Source organism: Carettochelys insculpta, chromosome 5, assembly GCF_033958435.1.
Source record: "Carettochelys insculpta isolate YL-2023 chromosome 5, ASM3395843v1, whole genome shotgun sequence".
NCBI lineage: Eukaryota > Metazoa > Chordata > Testudines > Carettochelyidae > Carettochelys > Carettochelys insculpta.
The window spans coordinates 94,179,929-94,200,741 of NC_134141.1; the positions used below are offsets into that span (position 1 = coordinate 94,179,929).

General features: G+C 41.5%; 1 protein-coding gene across 6 annotated transcripts in view; it reads left to right on the forward strand.

The window, feature by feature from the left end:
• The window catches only part of PDE4D (phosphodiesterase 4D), a 614,535-nt gene that overhangs the window by 420,634 nt on the left and 173,088 nt on the right, over positions 1 to 20,813 (forward strand). For all 6 annotated transcript variants that reach the window (XM_074995544.1, XM_074995546.1, XM_074995547.1 and 3 more), the window contains 3 exons: positions 71 to 262; positions 13,727 to 13,763; positions 18,544 to 18,617. In XM_074995544.1, the coding sequence (XP_074851645.1) occupies positions 71 to 262; positions 13,727 to 13,763; positions 18,544 to 18,617 (303 nt within the window). The remainder of the gene's footprint in view (positions 1 to 70; positions 263 to 13,726; positions 13,764 to 18,543; positions 18,618 to 20,813) is intronic.

The following is a 20,813-nucleotide window of genomic DNA, read 5'->3' on the forward strand; positions in this document are numbered from 1 at the left end:
TTGTTATTTTCAAACCTCTTGGGCTGGTAGCATAAATCTTTTTTCCACCCCCTTCCCCTTTTTCTTACAGTTTTGACGTAGACAATGGCACATCATCGGGACGGAGTCCCTTGGATCCCATGACGAGCCCTGGGTCAGGGCTAATTCTCCAGGCTAACTTTGTCCATAGTCAACGTAGAGAGTCCTTCCTCTACAGGTCAGACAGCGACTATGACCTCTCTCCAAAGTCCATGTCCAGGAACTCTTCCATTGCCAGTGACATGTGAGTATTTAAAAAAGTAAAATGTTTTCCTCCACCTCCCAACACCACATTTTTAGCTATTGTTTAACAACAAGTCCAGGCAAAATGGCCTAATGATACCATAAATCACATCCTTCAGAAATCAAAAACTGCAATCACAGTGCTGCTGAAGTCACTACTAAGAGTTTTAAAATCAAATTTTTCACAAGCTTAACCAAATGGCAGCTAAATTATTATAAACTGCCCTTTTTTTGAAAGGGTTTATACTTTGCTCTTAAAAAGTAGTAGTCTGTTTTGGTACTAAAGCGTGGTGGTAAGTGGGATGAACAGTTTGTAATGAATATATTCTCACTCATTAAAAGATTATACATCTGTTAAGTTGCAATCCAATCTATTCCCCAACCTCAAAATAAATAAATACACTTTAAAATTGCCTTTTTGAAGTATTTTTGAGACTGATAAAAATTATTCCAGAGATGTGATGATTCCATTAGAGGCAGAAAATGACCCCATCTTCCCTTCATTTTGGTGGGAAAAAAATTAACAAGGGCCTCTTGATGGCTGCTTTTAAACTATTCTTCTGCTTTATGTAGTTTTTGCCAGAATACTAAATTTTAAACTGCTAAAATTGAATAACAGCCAATTTTTTTACTGTTTAAATCTCCTCCAACTTTCATTTGCTGTGTATGTGTTTAGCATTGATCATAAGCCCCTAAAGTAGACAGACATGCTTGCACATGTCCCATAGTGAACAAGATACTCAGGTGTATAGAAGCATCAAATCGTGATGCAAATGCTAAGGTTTATTTCATGAAAAGGAACAGAAATCCATTGAACATCAGACTTCTTTACTTTCATCCTTCAGGTTACATGAATTCTCATTCATTATTGTGAAAGGTATTTTCCTCTAGTATTCCTGTCTCTAGGAACTTGACACTGCTATGTTTCAGCCTAGACTTTAATTTGCCTACCAATGATAGCTCTTTTCCCATTTGAGTTCCACTGTAGGGTGAAATGTATCCCTGTTCTGAAGCAGCACAAGGCCTTATATACCATGAAAGCTATGGATTTAATACTTCCTAGGCCCTTTGCCTCCTTCAGCTCTATGAGAACAATGTGGGTGATACCAAAGATTAGTGAGACTAAAATGGTCCTGAAAAGAACGTAAAAACACACTGCAATCTGACAGATAATCTGATCCAGAGTCCTTACTTCTATGAGGCCAAACTTTTGTTCCTTCTCTTGTGATAAACCTACTTGAAAAGACCTTCACTGTCTATAGCAAAACACTGATCGCCCCAGATGCCAATAGGTAAGTTATTTCTTTTATTTCAATTATTGTTCCTCCCTTAAACACAGAATTTATTTTGGCATGTCCTAAAATTTCTTGTGAGATTTCACTACAGAGCAATGATTTGGATGAATGATTTACTATTGAAACACCCGGGACGTTCTTCTCTTTTCATATGTCTATTCAGTGTTCCTTCCTAAAAAACCTAAATGTATGAGAACAGTTGACAAATCAGAGCTCACAATTAGGTGAACATTCCAGCGCTCCCTGTCAGAACATAGATTCTGACATTGTGAAATGGTGCAGCTGTTATTGGGCCCTGCTCACTATACAGAGCAGAGGAAAGCATGAAATACAATGATCAGACCTTCTTACCTCTGGAGAATCAAATACCATTCCTTGATCAAGCATTTTCTTCTGACTGCCATTACTGGAATGTCATGACGTGGTAAGTGCCTCCTCAGCAGTTCATTCAGTCATTGTGGTGACAAAGGACGGAAGCAGTCTGCTCTCCTCCCAGAAGCAGAAATCTTCACACCTTTAGGCTAGGCAGGCAACACATTTCTCATACGCATCCTTCCAGTGACCTCAGTATCCAAATAAAAGTTTGAACTGCCATCTAGCTGATTGGTCAGTATTCAAGCTGCTACTCAAAGCAGAAGGCAAAGGTCATATCACAATAAATCATGCACCCCATTTCCACAGAGCTTTAAAGTACATCTTTACAGGCAAAATTCTTTAACATTAATTTTAATTGTGCTAAAAGCTCAAGGTACATAAATATAAGGAAGCGGTGAGCAGTACCTAGTTGTTTCTAGATGACGTTATACCTAGTTATTTTATATTAATGCTATGTGAACAATTTAATGGGATACATTAATGGGATACAATAAGATTGATGTGGTTGATCTGAGCACACAAGATCATATATCTGATTTGCTGATTTATTATTAAACCTTAATAAACGTTTCTGTTAAGTTTAATTAAATCACACCCATGAATTTAGGAAGAGAATGAAAAATAAACAGGGAAAAGAGAGAGAAAGTAAATAAACCTCAAAATATTTAATGGTCATTTCCATTTGTTAGTTATCTGTTCATGATATCTTAGTTGTGATCTCTCAGTATTGCATGTTTACCCCTAGACAACAAATGTACGAGCACTTCACAGACAAAAATAAGGAGGAAAAAATGGCTTGACCTTTATTTTAATTGGTGATTATTCTTGAAGGCGGCATGCATACATACATTTGTATTAACTCAGGTATAAAATACTGGGACAGATTCTTGCTTATGGAAGAGAACAAAAGAAACAACCAGCTCAAACATAATTTCCACACCCAAAAAACCAAAAACAATAAAAACAATAAAGCTTAAGTGACTACATAAACTTTTCCATACTCACACATCCCACCCAAGTCTACCAGGAGCTCCATCCTGGCAGGCTTGCATTCAAAACATAGGTAGGCTACTTATTAGCTGCTATGATGGTCCCAAGGATGTGTGACTCTCACCTCCTGAATGTCTGCTGTGACCTTTATCACACGAACATAGGTACATGCAACACAATGACTACTCCTGGAGTGTATGTAAATAATTGCATTGACTATTGCCAGCTCCAGAGGAACTATAAAATAATCTGAAAACACTAGTTTTTCCAGTTGTACTCTGTTAGTCCTGTAGGAATCCAATTTTCTTATGCCCATTTCATTAAGTAATTCTACTTGACTTTGTATAGTAGCTTTTCTGGGTTTCTTCTGTTTCATTATGTCTGTTATTATTTTATATTACATTGGGATGGCAGTGCCACTATAGTTAAGTGTGTGTCAAAATTTCTGTTTAAAGGTAAGTCCTCCAAAATCAACAGGCTTTGTTGCATTACTTTGAAGCTTGCTGTGCCTCAGTAGGGTGCAGGATTGGGCTTAAAGACTCATCTGTGAGGTCATTTGACCAAGGGACTGCAAAGATATAAGGTGCACCAGACTAGCCATTTCCCAAAATGTTTATAGGCCTTGTATGTTTGCTAGAGCTAGAGATCAAACTATTAATGTGGGTGAAAATAGATGGTTGAATTTTAGCCAAGGCAGTGCATGGCACCCACTAAACCTTTGGAGGACCCTAACTGAAAATGGCATGTCAGAAAATGTACATTCTGCACATTCTTTGTGTGGCAAAGAAGAAAAATGGCTAGGGGCTTTCCATTCCTTCCGTTATTTATACTTTAAAGCTCACATTCTTCCAAACGAAGCCACAGCACAGAGTGTCACGGAGACACCCATGTTCGAAGCACTGGCATCAACTAGACGTGGTCATCACTAGGCGTAATAACCTCAAAAACGTCCTTCTGACACGCAGCTATCATAGTGCTGACTGTGATACAGATCACTGGCTAGTTTGCTCCAAGCTCAAGCTGAGACCCAAGAAGCTGTACCGCTCTAAACCTGCTGGAAGGCCCCGCATTGACGCCAGAAAGACGGCAAACTCAGAGAAAGCTGAAAAGTTCAGAGAGACCCTCCAGGAAAATCTGCACAGTGGCCCTGGGGGCGCTGATGTGACATCCAAATGGCAACATCTGAGGGATACAGTTTACAACACGGCCTTGTCGGTGTTTGGAAGAAGAGCTAGAAACATGAACGACTGGTTCGAAGCTAACTCCAATGAGATGATTCCAGTCATTGAAAAGAAGCACGCTGCACTCCTGGAGTACAAACGCTCACCGAGTCAGAGTACCCAGCAAGCACTTAGAGCGGCCAGAAGAACAGTACAGCAGACAGCCAGGCACTGTGCCAACAACCACTGGCTCCAGCTATGCAGCAGCATCCGGACCTGTGCTGACTTTGGTAATCTCAGAGGAATGTACGAGGGTATGAAGAAGGCATTAGGACCCACCCAGAACAAGATGGCACCTCTGAAATCCAAATCTGGTGAAATCATCGCTGACAAAGCCAAACAGATGGAGCGCTGGGTTGAGCACTACTCCGAGCTGTACTCATGTGAGAACGTTGTGGTTGACGCAGCCCTCGATGCCGTCGAGCTCCTACCAGTAATGGATGAACTGGATCAAGAACCGACTGTGGATGAACTGAAGAGAGCCATTGACAGCATTGCAGCAGGAAAGGCCCCTGGCCAGGATGGTATACCGCCAGAGGTAATCAAGTGTTCCGCGGACACACTCCTGGAACCCCTACATGAGCTACTGTGCCTGTGCTGGAAAGAGGGTGAGGTTCCACAGGATATGCGCGACGCCAACATTGTAAGGTTGTATAAGAACAAAGGAGACAGAAGTGACTGCAACAACTACTGTGGAATCTCCCTCCTAAGCGTCACTGGTAAACTGTTCACTCACATCATTCTTGGCAGACTCCAGAAGATTGCTGAGAGGGTGTACCCCGAATCGCAGTGCGGGTTCCGTGCAGAAAGGTCTACCATTGACATGGTCTTCTCTCTAAGGCAGCTGCAGGAGAAGTGCAGAGAGCAGAGGAAGCCACTCTACATAGCCTTCATCGACTTGACCAAGGCCTTTGACTTGGTCAGCAGGGATGGTCTGTTCAAACTGCTCCACAAGATAGGCTGTCCTCCACAGTTACTCAAGATGATCCAGTCGTTCCACGAAGACATGAGAGGAACCATCCAATATGACGATGCATTATCGGATGCTTTCAGAATCAGGAGTGGCGTCAAACAAGGATGCGTGCTTGCTCCGACATTGTTCGGGATCTTCTTCGCACTCTTCCTGAAGCATGCCTTTGGATCTTCAACAGAGGGCATCTTGCTGCACACAAGATCTGATGGGAAACTGTTTAACCTTGCAAGGCTGAAAGCTAAGTCTACGGTGCGGGAAGTCCTCATCAGAGACATGATGTTCGTAGATGATGCTGCTGTAGTGTCTCACACAGAAGACCAGCTTCAAAAACTGCTGGATCAGTTCTCCAAAGCGTGCAAGGACTTTGGACTTATCATCAGCCTAAAGAAGACAAACGTACTTGGTCAGGATGTTGCTGAATCCCCATCAATCAGCATTGACAACTATATGTTAGATGTCGTCCACGAGTTCGTTTACCTCGGGTCCACCATCACTGACACCCTGTCGTTGGACACTGAGCTAAATAGGAGGATCGGAAAAGTGGCCACAACTCTGTCCAGACTCAGTAAGAGAGTGTGGAATAACAACAATCTGTACACTCACACCAAAATGCAAGTCTACAGAGCCTGCGTCCCCAGCACCCTCCTTTATGGCAGCGAGACTTGGACCCTGTACGCCCTCCAGGAAAAGAGGCTGAACGTCTTCCACTTGCACTGCCTCAGGCGCATCCTTGGAATATAATGGAAGGACAGAGTGACCAACACCGCCGTCCTCGAGCAAGCTAGAATGCCAACCATGCACACCCTCCTCAGGCAGCATTGACTCCGCTGGCTTGGCCACGTCCACAGGATGAATGATGGAAGGATTCCAAAAGACATCCTGTATGGTGAGCCAGCCTCTGGCAAAAGACCTCCCGGATGCCCCCAGTTGTGCTACAAAGATGTCTGCAAGAGAGACCTCAGAGAGGTAGACATCGAGCTGGACAACTGGGAAGAACTAGCAGACGACCACAGCAGATGGAGGCAGGGGTTACACAAGGGCCTTCAAAAGGGCGAGATGAGGATCAGACAGCTAGCAGAGGAGAAGCGAGCGCACAGAAAGCACACTAAGGACTTACGAGACACCCTCCACATCTGCAAGAGATGCAACAAGGACTGTCACTCTCATGTGGGTCTTCATAGTCACAGTAGACGCTGTAAATGAAGTCCTCAATTGAAACTATAAAGGGCGCGATCCATAGTCTATGCAGACTGAAGGATACCTATCTTGAAAGCTTACTTACACTTGTATACTATATATGCACGTGTAAATGGCCTAATATCAGAAAGGTTATTTAAATGGCTTTAAACTTGGTGTACCTAACATATGTACATCCAACACAATGACTGATCATGGAGTGTATGTAAATAACTGCATTGACTATTGCCAGCTCCAGAGGAACAGAGAGAAGGTGGCAAGGCCAACATTTCCCCCCTTTTGGTCCTTTAGTAGTGCTAGATAGAAATCTGTGAATGAAAGTGAACAGGTTGTAAAAAGAGGTGAAAAGCTTGTATATTTCAACAACAATGGATTTGGCAGAGTAGAGCTATATCTTTTAATGGCATGTACTAGGCCATTGCTTAAATAAGGCAAGCAGTCCTGTTGCACCTTGGAGACTAACAAGGTCCTGAGCTTTCATTGGTAAGACAGACCCACTTCTTCAGATGAAAAATGGAATAGAAAAATAGAATCCAGGGTTTATATGGTCTGGGGAGTAGGGAGGTTACCTGTTGTTAGTAGGACCAGTTTATGAAGCAAATTCAGCAGGATGTGTCCCAGTCCTAAGAATGTCAAAGATAGGGAAATTGCCTTTGTAATGCATAAGGTCATTGAGATCTCTGTTCAGACCTAGTTTAAATGTGTCAAATTTGGAAACAAAGTCCAATTAAGATGTCTCCCTCTGTAATCTTGTGGTAAAATTATTTTGGGGGTATGGGGTATGTGGCCCATTGTCAGATGCTAATTTAGAGGTGTGAACATCAAGAGCAGAGAAATTGCTTTTGTAATGGGCCAACCCCTCCCAGTCTCTGTTTAATCCTTTGTTGATGGAGTCAAATTTGCAAATGAATTGCAGCTCAGAAATTTCTCTTTCCATTTCATTTTTTGAAATTTTTTTATTGTAGGACTGATTCTTCTAAATCTGTTACTGAGTGTCCTGGGAGATTGAAGGGTTCTCCTACAGGTTTTTGTATGTTACTATTCCTCATGTCTGATTATGTTCATTTATTCTTTTACATCGAGACTCTCCAGTTTGGCCAATGTAAATTGCAGTGGGGCATTGCTGACACATGATGGCATATATTATATTAGTAGATGTGCAGGTGAAAGAGCCCCTGATATTATGGTTGATGTTAGGCCCTGTGATGATATCGCTGGTGTAGATATGCGAGCACAGCTGGCAGCGAGGTTTGTTGCAGGGATTGGTTCCAGGTTTAGAGTTACTGTGGTGTAGTCTACAGTTGCTGGTGAGAATTTGTTTAAGGTTGGCAGGCTGTCTGTAAGTGAGGACTGGCCTGCCTCCCAAGGTCTGTGAGAGTGTCCAGGATGGGTTGCAGATCATTGACAATGCTCTGAAGAGGCTTTAGCTGGGGACTGTATCTGATGGCCATTGGTGTTCTCTGGCTTTCCCTTTTGGGTTTGTCTTGTAGAAGGTGGTTTCTGGTGTTGTGAAGCTTGTGCGGTATTTTACATGGCTTTCATTTTTTTCTTTCTGCTTTCTGAATATAGATGAGTTGACAGTCTCATGGAACAGAGTGTGGCTCTTATTCACAAAAAGATTCACCCCCTTGTATGAGCACCATGTGATATCATTGCACACTCCTGAGAGACTGCAATTAATCACTTTGTTTCCCTGGTGTTTAGGGGATTCTCTCTCTCTGGCCATTCCTATCTATTTTGTGGACAAGCCCAGCCGGACCCAGGTCCCCATCTGAATGTGGGCTCAAGGGGTTGCTTACAGCACAAGTTAATTTGTAGGCTATTAGGTAACTTTATGTTGTGTGAGCGTATGTAGTTGGCCTCTTATTGATCTACTTTTCGCAAAATAATTGCAACTCCTTTAAATCTCATACGTGAGTGAAGGAGCTTTTGAAATGTGAAAATTAAACAAATGTATAATAATATCCATTCTAAAGAGTAAAGTGCTGCAGCATTCTTCAGGAGCTGAGTGGAATACAGGTTGTACCTCCCTCATCTGGCACCCTCAGGACCTGAGTGATCCCAAGCAAGGAGATTTGCCAAATAAGGGGAGGTCAGGCCTCCTGGTTGCCCTGACTTGGGGCTGCCAGGCTACTGGCCAGGCTCTCCTCCTGGCACCAAAGTCTCCCTGCCCCCAAGCTGTCTTGGTGGTGGGCTCCATCCTGCAGCTGGGGTTCCTGTGACTGTGGACCTACTGCCAGGGCTCCACACCACAGCCAGGCTCCCCACTAGCTTCATGCTGCAGGTCTCTGGATAGGGCTCCCCAACCTGGGCTGGGCTCACCACAATGGGGCTCCCCAAATCCAGCTGGGCTCCCCAACCTTGCTGCCTGTCCTGGGACTGCCCCTGGGGCTCCCAGTGACCCAGCAGCTGGAGCTCTCTCGGCCAGGGGCTGTCTGGTCCAGCAACACCTGTGGTCTTGCTCGATGAGAGAGTTTCAATGTGTACAATGCAACAAGAACTCACATAGAAAGAAGTAAAAAACAACAACAAAATCCATCACCAGAGAAGGCTAAATCACCTGCTCTCCTGGAAAAGCTGCTCAGATTCTCAAATTTGCTGGGTTCTGTTCCTTTGGGAGGAGACAGGTGGGTGCAGAATGGGCAGGAAGAGCAGCTTTGGAATCCCACCATTCCTGAAGGTCTTTTTGAAAAAGAAGCCCCAGCAGACAGCACACGAAGGGCTGCCTTTCTATGCTGTTGTTGCTCCAGCTCCTGCTGCTCCCTCGCAGCGTGACTTGCTGTAATTGGCTGAGTCCTCTGCAATTGAGTCACAGCAATAGTGGAGGGGATGCTGCAGGAGCTAATGCTTAGTCCTCATGAGAGATCCAGGGGCCTTTCCAGCAGACCAGACAATGACATGAAAGAATGGTCTCTAGTTTAACCCCTTATTGACCAATTTATCTTTGTCAAATCCCCTGAGTACCTCTATGCTGGAGGTCTCACTGGATTTTAGGAGGTACGGGGAAATGTGCTAGAGTGGCATTTCTTCACCTGTGTTCTTTATTTTTTAATAATTTTCAGTAAATGGGAAACCTTATGATACATGAAAAGATATATTAATTACTTCATTTTGGAATTTCCAAGTGTGGGGCTTATTTTGAAGCACCTGCATCTATACAGCCAGTCTGTGTTTCAAAAGCAGCACTTTCAAAGCATCACTGGCTGCCATTATGCTAATGAAGAGCTGAATATGCATTTCAGCACCTCATTAACCTGTTCTGAAGTGCCTCATTAACATGCCCCTTCTGAAAGAGGGCTAGAGAGAAAAAAATTAAATGCACAACTACAAAATGTGGAATAACTGACTAGATAGCAATACTGCAGAAGAGAATCATGGGGTTAGAGTGAATCACAAATTGATTATGAGCTGAATATGTGATGCAGTTGTCAAAAAAAAAAACTAACCTTGTTCTGGGGTATAATAACAGAAGTGTCATGTGTAAGACTTCAGAGGAATCTGTCTCACTCTGCTAGGTATTGGTGGCATTTCAGCAGGAGTATTGTGTCAATTCTGGGAAAGATGTGGACAAATTGGAGGGAGTCCAGAGAAGAAAAAAAATGACAAAGGGTTGAAAGAAACTGACTGAAGGTGGGACAAAAACAACAACCTTGATCTTCAGCAGAGAAGACTTAGTTGAGATGCTAGCAAAAACTTTTTAACTGTAAGAGTAGGTAAGCACTAGAATTGACTTTCCAAGGAAAGTTGTAGAATCCCCATAACCAGAGGATTATAAGAATAGGTTGGACAAATACCTCAAAACCACTGGTATCCTCCCTAAGGTGATAGCAAGATGCATGAATCTGGGAGCTAATCCCAGGTCAAGAGAACTTTTCTGGTAAAGAGTCTTGGAAAGAAGAAATGGATGGACTTGGGTAGCAAATCAGAATAAGTGAACTTATAACCCTCTGCTGCCAGCTGGGATGCTGGGGTGAAATCTTGGGCTCCTAAAGAAGTTTATCAGCCAGGTCTTTACTTGTTCCTGCAAGAAGCTCCTGCCCCTTAAAATACACAATTCTTCCCCTCCAAAACCTACACTTCCATTCACATGAATACAAAACAAGAGATGACAATAAAAACAACTATTAAGTGTATGCTATACATCACTGCTCACTTACTTGCTTTTTTGTTTCATTCTATTTACCATTCTTTGTTTGTAATATGTCTCAGATCCCCAAAGGCATTTGGGCTTCTAATTTCCATTTGAACTGGGCCTGTTTGTTGATATTCAAAGCCTTCTGGGAATCACAGCATTGCAACACCTATAAGTTACCTACTTTCTTGTGGGCAGTGCATAAATAATAATTGTTTTCTAGCAAATCAAATGCCAGGCAACTTTCTATTTTAATTAATTTCCTTTGAAATATTTGTTTTATTAATATGAAAAGTTGTCTTTTAAACATACTCTTTGGCTGTGTCTACATGGGCACAAATCTTCAAAATAGCCATATTTCGAAGATTACAAATGAGGGGCTGAACTGGATATTCAATGCCTCATTAACATTAGGACGCTTCCAGCCATGGCGCTTTCGAAAGCACGTGGCTCGGCGCGGCTACATGGGGCTCCTTTTTGAAAGGAACCCGCACCTTTCGAAATCCCCTTATTCCAATCAGCTAACAGAATAAGGGATTTTGAAAGGTGCAGGGTCCTTTCAAAAAGGAGCCCTGTGTAGCCACGCCGAGCCACGTGCTTTCGAAAGCAGTGCTTTCAAAGCGGGCATCCGGACGCATCCTAATGCAAATGAGGCGCTGAATATTCAACTCAGTGCCTCATTAGTAATCTTAAAAATGGCCATTAGCATGGCTATTTCGAAGATTTGTGCCCGTGTAGACACACTCTTTCTCTCTCATAGGCTGTGTCTATACTTACCGAAAACTTTGAAATGGCCATGCTACTGGCCAGTTCAAAGAATACTAATGAGGCGCTGAAATGCATATTCAGTGCCTAATTAGCATGCTGCCAGTTGCAGTACTTCAAAATTGCCACATTACACTCCCGCACAGCTTGTCTATGCAGGGGTCCTTTTTGAAAGGACCCCACCAACATCGAAATCCCCTTATTCCTATGAGCTGACAGGAATAAGGGAATTTCAGTGTTGGTGGGGTCCTTTTGAAAAGGACCTCTGTGTAGAAGAGCCGGGTGGGAGCAAAACGTGGCAATTTTGAAGTGCTACGGCCAGCAGCATGCTAATAAGGTGTCGAATGTGCATTTCAGTGCCTCATTAGTATTCTTAGATCTGGCCATTATCATGGCCATTTTGGAGTTTTTAGTAAGTGGAGACACAGCATTATATATCTAAATTTTCAGCGGAAGGAAAGCTCCCCATTGAAAATAGGTTTAAAATTTTAATCACATTGTACAATCAAAGAATTCTACAACAGTAAGGAAACTCAAGAGGTCATCAAGTCCAGTTGCACTCACAGAAGGACCAAGCACCATCCAGACCATTGCTGACAGGTGTTTGTCTAACCTGTTCTTAAAAATCTCCAGTGATTGAAATTCCGCACCCTCCCTAGGCAATATATTCCAGTACTTAGTCACCCTGACAGTTATAAAATTTTTCCTAAGGTCCAACTTAAACCTCCCTTGCTGCAGTTTATGCCCATTGCTTCTTGTATTATCATCAAACATTAAAGACAACATTTTTTTCCTCCTTCGTACTTGTAACAACCTTTCAAGTACCTGAAAGCTGTTATCATGTCCCCACTTGGTCTTCTCCTTTTCAGACTAAACAAACCCATTTCTTTCCACCTTCTCTCATAGGTCATATTTTGTAGACCTTTAATCATTTTTGTTGCTCTTCCCTAGACCTTCTCCAATTTTTCCACATCACCATTATAATACAGAACTGTCAGTACCTGTGTGACATACTTGTTGCACAATACATCAGGGATATTAAAAACAAACTCTCATTAAATTATTTATTGTGACTAATGTTCTTATTTTTAACAACTGTTGTCTTTGCCTTGTTTTAAAAATAAAAATTGGAAACCCTAAGCTCCCTCTAGTTGGACAAAGCTAGCCTTAATTTTTTTCTGAAAATGACATTGGTGCCAGGTAACAACTCTGGGATTAGAGCCCTTATTCCATAAAAGAAATGTTAGACAAATTTTCCATAAAGCGAACAGCAGTTTATATATAGTAATGGGAGCATATTAGGGGAAAATATCCCAAATGATGTCTTATGGCAGTATGTATGTATCTATCATGTATTGGTTACAGTGTATTTATTTATTATGGTTGTGTGAAAATTTAATTAAACTATAGATAAACTGTATTATATATCAGACCTCCAAGTTTCTTCACCTTGTGGTTACTCAGTGCCTTTGGTAACTAAGTGCAAAATGGGCCATGATTATATGTGGCAGTTTATGTGTAACTTTGAAACTTGATTCATCAGGCAAGTGAAAATTACTTTAGATCATAACCCAGCTTCCTCTAACAAGAAGGTTGCATTACCGAAAAGAGAACCCCCTTTCCCTCCCACATCATCATGACACCTTGTGCCTACCTCACCTAGCGTGGTGTGGGTATAATTGTCACAGCAACAGTACACATTAACAACAAAGGGTCCTGTGGCACCTTATAGACTAACAGCAAAGTTTTGAGCATGAGCTTTCGTGAGCACAGACTCACTTCATCAGATGCACTCTGTGCTCTGATGCTTTCTGTGCTTTCCGTGCTCACAAAAGCTCATGCTCAAAACTTTTCTGTTAGTCTATAAGGTGCCACAGGACCCTTCATTGCTGTTACAGATCCAGACTAACACAGCTACCCCTCCGATACAGTACACATTAGGTAACACTTCCATATAACTTCAAATGTGTGAGTCAGTTTAAAAGTTGTAGTAGGTTTTTCTTAGTCTATGATGTAGTCCCCAGTCGTGTCAAGTACCATCTTGTCCATTGCTCAAAATTATAATCCGTTAGTAACACTTAATGCAAATTTCTTTCAGTATTTAGGTAGGCTGGAGCCATCCAGCAAAAGTAACTGTGGGTACTACCAGCCACACTGCCATGCCCAGGGAACTCTTATATGAAAGAAGTTTCATTTAATTTCAAAGAGTCAGAAAATGGAAGTTTGGGATGTGATCTTTGCGGATTCATCCCGTCTGCTTTCAGCTCTCTAACAAGTGGCATACATACCAACAAGTTCTCCAGCAGTCCCACAAACCCACCGAGTGGTTGGACAACTGCTAAAAGTTTTCCTTTCAGAAGCATTTTTAAAACATCTGGGATGAAGAAATGTTAAGGAATAAGACTGAGGTTAAATAAAGTAATTTATAAGACTAAATTTATGTCCCTTTTTAAAAAAAAGTATCATCAGTGAGAATAATCATTGGTAATATCTGACTATAATTTTGTTTGTTTTCCAGACATGGAGATGACTTGATTGTGACACCATTTGCACAGGTAGGATCAACTTACTATATAGCCATATGATGTAATAAGACCGGTAATCTAATTTTCAGGTGATATTACAGTTTACATTTGAAAAGTAACAGGGTCACACCCTTTGATTCCTGTCTCTTAGCTTGAAATCAGATTTCTTGCTTGTTTCAGGGAAGGAAAAGAAAGAAATAACATTGTCAACAAGCTGATTCTGCCACAAATGTTACCTATAGCTTTTTTTATCAGTTTACTCTGATTATTTTTGTAATAAAAAAGCAGTTACATAAACTACAAAATAAACTAGTTTCATTTCTCTTTAAATATTATATCAATCCACTGTGGTGGTGGGCCATCAACGGGACAAAACTACGATTGGCTCCTATGAAAATGTCTGTATCCTTTGTGATCCACAGTTTATTGGCCACTTTCAGCTTTTCATGTGCAGATATTTTTACAATAGTTTCTGACAGAATATGTTCACTTGCAGAGCAGAATCACTTATAACCAGGTTTCATTATGTTTTACAAATGATCTTGCAGCTGCCAGGGAACTGCTGAAAGTTTTGAAAGCTAGAGAGCTAGAGATACATTTTCACATTTGCCAAACTGCAAACGCTTTCCCTGAATAATTGGACATAAGGAATAGCAACTGAAACAGCAGCAAAAAACACTGCAATATTGCTCCAGCAGCTAGTAGGCTTCCATCAAGAATGCAACAGAAAACACATACATGTACATACAAACATACAGCACAGTGCACCAAGTTCTATATAGCTGTGACTCTATTAACTTGAACTGAGTTACACCCAGAGAAAAATTAGTCCAGTAGGGAACAGTTGTCAGCCCTAGGACTGGAAGAAGTTGGATACATTTTAAATACAGTATTGCTAGACATCTTTCTGCCAGTCTTAATTAAACTACAGAACATTTAAATGAGACCAGTTATGAGCTGCTGAGGAAAACAAAAAGTAGATTGACATTTTTTTTTTAACTAGGGCAAAATGTTTGTTTGCTTTAAAGGGGAATGTTGCCTGAGTAAAAACAGAGTAAAACTTTATGCCCTGGTCAGTATTTGTGGGGCCCTATGCAGTGCTATTAAGCTGATACTTTTATGCCCAACAGCAGCTGTGTGGGAGAATGATGATTTTTTAGATATATGATTTTGTAGTCTTCATTGAAACACACTAACAAAATATTTTCACAGTATCTTTTAAACTAAAGTCCTGTACAGTAAATTCATAAAGTGGTAGTATATACCTGGGGTTGGCAAATGGCTGTTAAATGACTTTGTTACCATTTGAATGCCCTTTCACAGGTTCAGTGTTCTGCTGCTAGGTCTGGAATTCTTTTGCATTTTTAAGTTAACTGGGTCCTCTCCAGGCCGGAGGGGGCGGAGCTTCAGAAGAGTGATAAGACACCATGGGTGGACATTAAGACCCATGATACCCCAAATTTTTGAGTGCCCCGGTATTTTGTTTATGGATAAGATTGGTCTTGGCCCTGACCCTGCAAAAGGGTTTTTACATGCAAACCCCTGCCTTTAAGCAGAGCCCTGTTGATATCACTGGACACAAGGATCTACCCAGGCAGATCAGTTTTCAGGATTGGGAGCTTAATAAGGATTCTGGAATTGGGCAGTCCAGGTTTATTTAGTCTACACACATCATCCCAACACACGTCACATATCACCTCATTTACATTTGTAATATGTTCATTAGAGAAAGCAATTTTTTCCTGGTCAGATACAAGCAACCCAAAAATTGTACTTGATGTAATCATCACTGCTGAAATTGGGTGATAGAATTTAGAACATATCTGTGTTTATTTCTAGGCTTCCTTGATTGATTTGGGTGTGCAGGAGGCTTTGTTTCATGTAACTGTAAGCCAGTTGGTGGTGGTAGCTTAATTATTGTTAAAGATAGTCAATAAGACCAATACTTACTAGCCACTTACTGTTTTATTGGATGTCAAACAGAGTATTATGTGGTGTAGTACATAATCTGGCTGCACTACAAGAAATCCTTATTATTAGGATATTAGATTTTTGTCATATTTTAATGCAGTGAAATGTTGTGATGATTTATTCTCTGCATTCCAGTTTGAAAAAGTAAAATAACTTTGGAATAATTTTAAAAGTTAGGTCTGATGTAATTCTGTAATAGTCTAGCATGTGACATTAAAAATACGCATAGTGGAATTCACTCCTTGTGTGATCACACATTTGCCTATGATTTGATTTTGAAATGAAGAACAATTATATTCAGTGATCAAACCTTGTGTAGCAGAGATGTGTGCACTTAAAAGGGAGAGGTGCAGTTTTATTGATTGGTTTTCCCCTCTGGGTCTCAGTCCTGCAAATGCTTACACACAAGTGCAACATTATACATAGGAGTTCCGCGGGAATGAAAAACAAACAGGGAAGGCATAACTATAGATAAATATAGATAATTAGCAAATGAGACAGTTAATATGTAGCTCTGGAATTGACGGTGGCTGATAACTAATGTATTGCTACTTTGAAATGTGTAGCCACTGTGAGTGTGCATGTGTGGAGATCCAGTGCACTTGCAGCAGATGCCAGAGGCAATCCGCTCACAGGGTGGTGAAGCAGGTAGAATGCTTTGGCAGAAATGGAGGGGAGCCCATAGAGGAGCACGCTTCTGGGAGTGCAGCATGAATCTCCCCAACCACCATTGTCCTTGGGTTATCACCTAGTGCACTGGTCGGGGGGAAAAAAGGGGTGGCCTCTTTGACGTGTTAAGCAATATCCACAGTGCTGTGATCTGCTACGCTTTCCACTCAAGGGCCGCGTCTACATGTGCATGCTACTTCGAAGTAGCGGCGCCAACTTCGAAATAGCGCCCGTCACGGCTACATGTGTTGGGCGCTATTTCGAAGTTGAAATCGACGTTAGGCGCTGAGACGTTGAAGTCGCTAACCCCATGAGGGGATGGGAATAGCACCCTACTTCGAAGTTGAACGTCGAAGTAGGGCACGTGTAGCCGATCCGCGTCCCGCAACATCGAAATAGCGGGGTCCGCCATGGCGGCCATCAGCTGGGGGGTTGAGAGATGCTCTCTCTCAAGCCCCTATGGGGTCTATGGTCACCGTGTGCAGCAGCCCTTAGCCCAGGGCTTCTGGCTGCTGCTGCGGCAGCTGGGGATCCATGCTGCATGCACAGGGTCTGCAGCCAGTTGTCGGCTCTGTGGATCTTGTGTTGTCTGGGAGGGGCCCTTTAAGGGAGCGGCTGGCTGTTGAGTCCGCCCTGTGACCCTGTCTGCAGCTGTTCCTGACACCCTTATTTTGATGTGTGCTACTTTGGTGTGTAGACGTTCCCTCGCAGCGCCTATTTCGATGTGGTGCTGCCCAACGTCGAAGTTGAACGTCGACGTTGCCAGCCCTGGAGGACGTGTAGACGTTATTCATCGAAATAGGCTATCGAAATAAGCTATATCGATGTAGCGTGCACATGTAGACGTAGCCAAGGAGTTCCAAGAGTGGGATTCTGGTTGCCCCTTGTACAACTGGAGAAAGGATCTGTGTTCCCTCCCCTCATCCTCACCACTTGCTCAGGAGTAGCCGGCGTCTGGCCCCTAGAGATTATCAGTACTGTAACTATTTGTCCAAGGTAAATATCTAGTCGTTTCAGCGTAGTTGCTCAAAATATAGCTAGGTTCCTCATCCCTTCCCCTGCCTCCCCTCTCTCCACAGACAGGGATATGTCAGGACAAGGGTGGCCACACTCACCCTTCAAACTGTATGTGGCAGTCTTCAGCAACTGGAGAGCCAGGTGTGCCTGCTGGGGATCAAGACTTCAGCCCTGCTCCTGCTTTGGTCTTTTTTTCCCTCTTTTGTTATTTTTCCACCCTTTTCTCTTTTCCTTTGGACATATTTTCCCTTCCCACTTGCAGATGGACCTTTCTTTCTAAAATACCTTCTTACTCTTTTTCTCCTCAGTTTTATCTAGTATTTTCTCTTCTTATCACTCTCTTTCTTTGAAAAGCAAAAAGTTCTTTCTTCCAATGTTTGTTTCCATTTATTCATTCCATCCCACCCACCCTATTCTAGTCTGTGTGTGCCTATAATCTAGACATTGTCCTTTATTTATATTCAGGTGTAGTGTTTATCTAAATGCCTTTTCTACATGTATATTTGTTAGTTTTTTTGTATAGCGAAAGCATATGAATCTGGTAACTTTTTTCACTGCATTTAATTCAAACTGGATGTGAAATATAAAAGCTTTTTAAAATTTAGAAGGGTTCGCTGGGTTTAAAATCTTTGCTTGCAGACGTTTCATTACAGAATGGAGTAACATCATCAGGTACTGATGATGTTACTCCGTTCAGTAACGAAACATCTGCAAGCAAAGATTTTAAATCCGGCGAAACTTTTTAAATTTTAAATGGAACCTCCTGGGTTACCTGTTTTTATTTTTATATAAAAGCTTGCTGCTCTTTAAATGGAAAATCATGTAATCATATTAGTGTGCCATTCTACTCAAAATAGGAATTATTTTTGTCATTTTGGATACTTAAATTGCTTTCAATTAAAAACTTTCTTCCTCTTTAAATATGTCTGTCTTTAAACAAATAATGAATTGTTCCATAAAGGGGTAAAAGCTATAAACTATTCCTCTGTTTTAAAAGGATTTATTTTTAAATAATGTTCAGGCCTTAGACATTCAAACAATCCTTTTATAGTCTTTTTGTAATGCATTTTTCTTTTTTTCCTTTAATACAGTGGAGTGGCAAAAAATCAGTATCACACAAGCATGAACTTAGCATGATATATCTTTTTTCCAGGTGCTGGCCAGCCTGCGTACTGTACGGAATAATTTTGCTGCATTAACCAACTTACAAGATCGGGCACCCAGCAAGTGAGTGTGGACTCTTTTCCTCTCTGAAATTTTTGGAGTGGTACTTTTTAAAATGTTAGAATCAAGGTGATGTCCTTATAGTTCAGAGTACTTCTTTTGCTAAAAGTCCAATGGTGCAGAACGATTTGACCCGTTAATTTTCTATTAATATTTTGAAATAACAGAGTTAATAACCTAAGACAACAGCCATCATTTTATCTTATTTCTGGTGTGATTATTTAAACTTGGAAGTAACTGCTATGCAATATCTGTGATATGCACGGAATTAGTCACGTGTAAGGGATCCTATAACTGGATGCAAGTACATGAACAGCTATACACATGGGAAAATTCTTCCTATTCAGTCCAGGACAGTGAAATCTTTGATTGAAAATGTATGGTAATCAAATCTTATCATACCTACTGAAGTTTGATAAAAAAAGAAATGACACATACATTTTTCCCAATGTTGCTACAGATATGTAGTCTTCAGTATTAGCAGTGTAATCTGTTCTACCTACAAAAAGTGCAACCATGTAAGACAGAGATGTAATCCATTAAAGAACTTGCCTTGACAGTGTTAGCACTCAAAAATTTGAGGTGCAACACTCTGTCAATGGAAATGCAGTGAGATTTTTGTGTTGACAGAAAGGGCTCCCGATTGCTGGGCCAGCCTGTTGGCAGAGCTGCCATTGTGCTGGTTTGTCACTAGCGGGCAGTGCAGTATGGTACTTCTCTGTCGACAGAGCAAGTTGTGTGTAACAGCAATCTGTAGCCAGAGGTTCTGTCAAGATTTCTCTGTTGACAGTAACTTGTCGATAGAGGCTTCTCATGTATACGTAACCAAACTGTCAGCTAGTTGTATGCCGTCTGCATAAAGTGAGGACCTTACCTGTAGATGTCAGCACTCTGATGCAGTTAATATTCTTAATATTCAGTTTAAGAACAGTAGAAAAGCAACAATCCCTCCATGCCAAATTTGCACCAAACTGTAACCTGAGCAAGTTGCTATTTTTCTACCAACTCCTATGTCACTGCGTAGGAGCAGAGCTTTTATAATTCCAATAATATTATTTGGAAGCTTATATGATTTTGCTCCTTTCCCTAATTCTTCTCTCCCATTTAAATCAAGAAGCTTCACCTAAGTCAATGAAATCAGCAAACCTTTTCAATCTACATTCTTGCATTTTATCCATAAGCTGAGCCAGAGCGTCTCTGATCAGTACAATTTTTGCCTGGCTGAAACTGCTGTGTTTCTCAATATGGCTTCCTCTAAAATTGGCCGTAGTCTGTTCTTGTAATTTTCTCATGTTTTATCCCTGTATTGACAGACAATAGGCCTCTATCTCTATAATATTTGCACCACTGGGATCTCCTTTCTTCAGTGTTGGTGCAAGTATTGCCTTTAGCCAGGCCTCTGCTCTCTCCTCTTGCTCCTATATGTCCGTGTGTGTGTGTTTGTGTGTGTGTGTGTGTGTGTGCACGCGCACGTTTTAGCACTTGTCTTGCTGGCTTCTGGCAGCTCAGCTGTTCTGTTATGTGTTCTTGCTGCTTTCCCATTTTTAACCACTTCGCTCCTCTTTCTCTTCCTTCTTCTGATGGCCGTTCAGTCCTGGGCTGTATTCTGTCTTACAAGCTGCTATGTTCATATAGCATACCTAGAATAATTGCATCTTGATGAACTGCAAGGTTCAGAAGTTTACCACAATACTTCTTCCCTACCTCCAGCACTTTTTTGGTACTTGTTGTCAATAGACCAGTAGCCTTTTTACTGCTTGGATCATTGGTTTGATTGTGTTGCCTTACAACCTTGCCTTTTGGTAAATTGTTTTCATATTTTGTTGACGCCTTCTTATATTGAGCCTCCTTGAGCTTCTTCTTTCCAAAACTACTTCTTGTCTAGTCTTTTTGATATCTTAAAAGTTTTGCATAATGCTTTTAATTCTTCCAATTTCCCAGCAGTCTTGGCTTATTTACACTTCTCCTGTAATGTTCATGTCTCATTCCTTGTTCAGTTTTAACTTGTTTTCCTGTACTTTCCAGTAATTTCACCTGCTATGTTTTTTGTCACCTTCTTGAATATTTTCCCTGCAATCTGTAGTGAGTCTTCATCATCCCAGATTAATAGCCTGAAATGCCTTCCAGTTGCCACTTTATATCTCTTCCTTGCAGAGCTATCCTTTAACTTGCCAACAACCAGTGCTTTTCTTCAACACA